The sequence below is a fragment of the Benincasa hispida genome, unplaced genomic scaffold, assembly GCF_009727055.1.
Source record: "Benincasa hispida cultivar B227 unplaced genomic scaffold, ASM972705v1 Contig708, whole genome shotgun sequence".
Taxonomy (NCBI): domain Eukaryota; kingdom Viridiplantae; phylum Streptophyta; class Magnoliopsida; order Cucurbitales; family Cucurbitaceae; genus Benincasa; species Benincasa hispida.
In genome coordinates, this window is record NW_024065052.1 from 4980 (window position 1) to 8464 (window position 3485).

At 47.3% G+C, this 3485-nt stretch overlaps 1 protein-coding gene across 1 annotated transcript; it reads left to right on the forward strand.

The window, feature by feature from the left end:
* Nucleotides 1-2756: 2756 nt before the first annotated feature.
* On the forward strand, nucleotides 2757-3107 carry LOC120069957 (uncharacterized mitochondrial protein AtMg00860-like). The gene has a single exon (XM_039021802.1). It carries the CDS (start codon nucleotides 2757-2759, stop codon nucleotides 3105-3107), a length of 351 nt encoding a protein of 116 aa, XP_038877730.1.
* Nucleotides 3108-3485: the final 378 nt, after the last annotated feature.

Below are 3485 nucleotides of genomic sequence, written 5' to 3' on the forward strand. Positions count from 1 at the left end.
TGTCACCATGGCTTGTTTCAATTGATCAAATGCCTGTGAGGCTTCTTCATCCCACATGAAGGAGTTCTTTTGGAGGAGTCATGTGAGAGGTGTTGCAATGTTCCATAGCCCTGCACAAATCTTCTATAATAGCCAGTGAGTCCTAAGAACCCCCTAAGCTCAGACACATTCTTAAGTTGGGGCCATTCTCTCATCACCTTGATCTTGCCATCATCTACTTCCACTCATTGTGCTGAAATCCAATGGCCTAAATATTGTACCCTGGTTTGGCAGAAGGTAATTTCTTTTTGTTGGCATAGAACTTGTTATCTCGAAGGATGTTAGAAACCACTCCCAAATGTGTTTCATGCATTGAGATATCGAGGTTATATACCAAAATATCGTCAAAGAATACTAAAACGAATCAACGAAGGAATGGCCGAAATACCTAGTTCATTAGAGATTGGAAGGTAGCCAGGGCATTTGTTAGCCCAAAGGGCATCACCAAGAACTCATAATGTCCCTCGTGAGTTCTAAACGCAATCTTCTTGATGTCTCCCTCATACATTCAAATCTAATGGTAGCCCGAACTTAGATCCAGCTTCGAATATATCGATGCTCCATGTAGTTCATCCAAGAGCTCTTCTATTACTGGAATGGGGAATTTATTTGACATCGTGTCTTGGTTTAGCTTCTGATAATCAACACATAATCTCCACCCTCCATCTTTTTTCTTTACTAACAAGACTAGACTCGAGTATGGGCTATGGCTTGGCCGAATAATCCTTGCATTCAACATCTCTTCAACCAACTTCCCAATCTCTTCCTTCTTGCTATGGCCATACTTGTATAGCCTAACGTTGATGGGTTTTTTATTTGCACAAGTCAATATACGATGGTCCACTGTTCTCCTTGGAGGTAGGGTTCTGGATGATAGGGCTTCAGGATACTCACATGGATGACAGGATGAATCTTCATCCATGAGGGTAACTGAACCTTATATGAGGTTCTCCCGACCTTCTCAATTATCTCCACTAGACCTTCATATTTCCTTACTAGCCGTTGGTCTCTCTGGCCTCGGAAACGAAACTGTTCTGGTCGTATCTTGATCAGGACCTTGTCCCCGGCTTGAAACTCGAGGGCCCTTCGCTTCTTATCAGCCCACTTTTTCATCCTTCTTGATGCTCTTTCTAAGTAGGCGCGAGCTATCTCAGAGGTTTTGCTCCACTCTTTAGTGAAGTTATGTGCCTGAGGACTTTTGCCTGCATAAGGGTGGTCCACCAAGTGAGTGGTTTGTTCTGCCGCACACCACTTCGAAGGGCGTTTTTTTCCGGTCGCGGAACTCTGTTGGCTATTGAAGCTAAAGAACATGACGACCGACATTAACAGACCCAGTTCTTCTGCCTAGCGTCGATAAAGTGACGCAGATATTCCTCGAGCATACTGTTGAAGCGTTCCGTCTGGCCGTCAGTTTGCGGATGATAGCTAGAGGAGATATCACTTGACATTCCTCGAGCATACGTTGAGTGCAACAGTACGAGAAACTGTCAAAACTCACTTGACAAATGATACAGCGGCGCAGGCCATCATACAGTCTGCCAGAGAGGGGAAGACACGCCAGTTCTGGGTGGAAGATGATCTACTATACACCTAAGGCAATCGCCTCTACATCCCCAGATCTGGGGAGTTACGAAGGTCGCTGATGAAGGAGTGTCACAACACACCGTGGGCAGGACATAATGGTTGGCAGAGGACTTATGCCCTTCTGAAACAAGGCTACTATTGGCCAAGCCTTCGAGACGATGTCATGCAATTTACCAAGACTTGCCTTGTCTGCCAACAAGATAAGGTAGAAAGGGCGAAATTAGCGGGTCTGCTGGAACCCCTACCTGTGCCCTCTAGACCATGGGAGAGCGTGTCTCTCGACTTCATCACCCATTTGCCCAAGATGGGAGAGTTTGAATCGATCCTTGTTATCATCGACCGGTTCTCGAAATATGCCACGTTCGTCCCAACGCCGAAAATGTGCACAGCCGTGATGACTGCTCAGCTGTTCTTCAAACACATCGTCATGCCGAAAAGCTTGCCCAAGTCCTTACCCCCACGAAGGGGGATTGACCATGAGATTGAGTTGTTACCAGGGCAAAGCCGCCTGCGAAGAATGCATATCGGATGGCCCCGCCAAAATTGGCTGAGCTTCGGAAACAGTTAGACGAGTTGTTAGATGCAGGATTTATCAGACCGGTGAAGGCCCCTTACAAAGCCCCAGTACTGTTCCAAAAGAAGAAGGATGGGAGCCTCCGGTTGTGCATCGACTATCGTGCCTTGAATAAGCTCACAGTCCGCAACAAATATCCCCTTCCTATCATTACTGACTTGTTTGATCAGCTTCAAGGTGCTAAGTATTTCTCGAAGCTGGACCTACGGTCTGGATATTATCAGGTTCGAATTGCTGAAGGAGACGAACCTAAGATGACCTGTGTCACGAGATATGGAGCCTTCGAATTCCTCGTGATGCCCTTTGGCCTCACCAATGCTCCAGCAACGTTTTGTACCCTAATGAACCAAGTGTTTCACGAATACCTCGACAAATACATCGTAGTGTATCTTGATGACATTGTGGTCTATAGTGCCTCGCTGGAGGACCATCGACATCACCTCCAACTAGTCTTTGAAAAGCTGAGGAGAAATCAGTTGTAGTAAAGAGAGAGAAGTGCTCCTTTGCCCAAGAATGCATAAATTTCCTCGGTCACGTGATTGAGTGTGGTCGGATTGGTATGGAAGAGGGCAAGGTGGCCGCGATTAGAGACTGGAGGGTACCATCATCCGTGATCGAACTACGATCCTTCCTCGGACTAGCCAACTACTATAGGCGGTTCGTAGAAGGATTCTCGAGAAGAACAGGGCCATTAACCGAACTGTTGAAGAAGGATAGCCAAGGAAGCTGGACTCCCGAATGTCAAGCCGCCTTTGAGGTCTTGAAGAAAGTGATGATTGAGGGGCCGGTCCTCGAAATTGCCGACGTGACCAAGCCATTTGAAGTAGAGACTGATGCTTCTGACTTCGCATTGGTATGGAAGAGGGCAAGGTGGCCGCGATTAGAGACTGGAGGGTACCATCATCCGTGACCGAACTACGATCCTTCCTCGGACTAGCGAACTACTATAGGCGGTTTGTAGAAGGATTCTCGAGAAGAACAAGGCCATTAACCGAACTGTTGAAGAAGGATAGCCAATGAAGCTGGACTCCTGAATGTCAAGCCACCTTTGAGGGCTTGAAGAAAGTGATGATTGAGGGGCCGGTCCTCGGAATTGCCGACGTGACCAAGCCATTTGAAGTAGAGACTTGATGCTTCTGACTTCGCGTTGGGCGGTGTTCTCCTCAAAGACGGACACCCCATCGCGTAAGAGAGTAGGAAACTAAATGATGCCGAACGGAGGTATGCCGCCTCCGAGAAAGAGATGTTAGCAGTAGTTCACTGGCTTGAGGGCCTGGGAGACAGTATC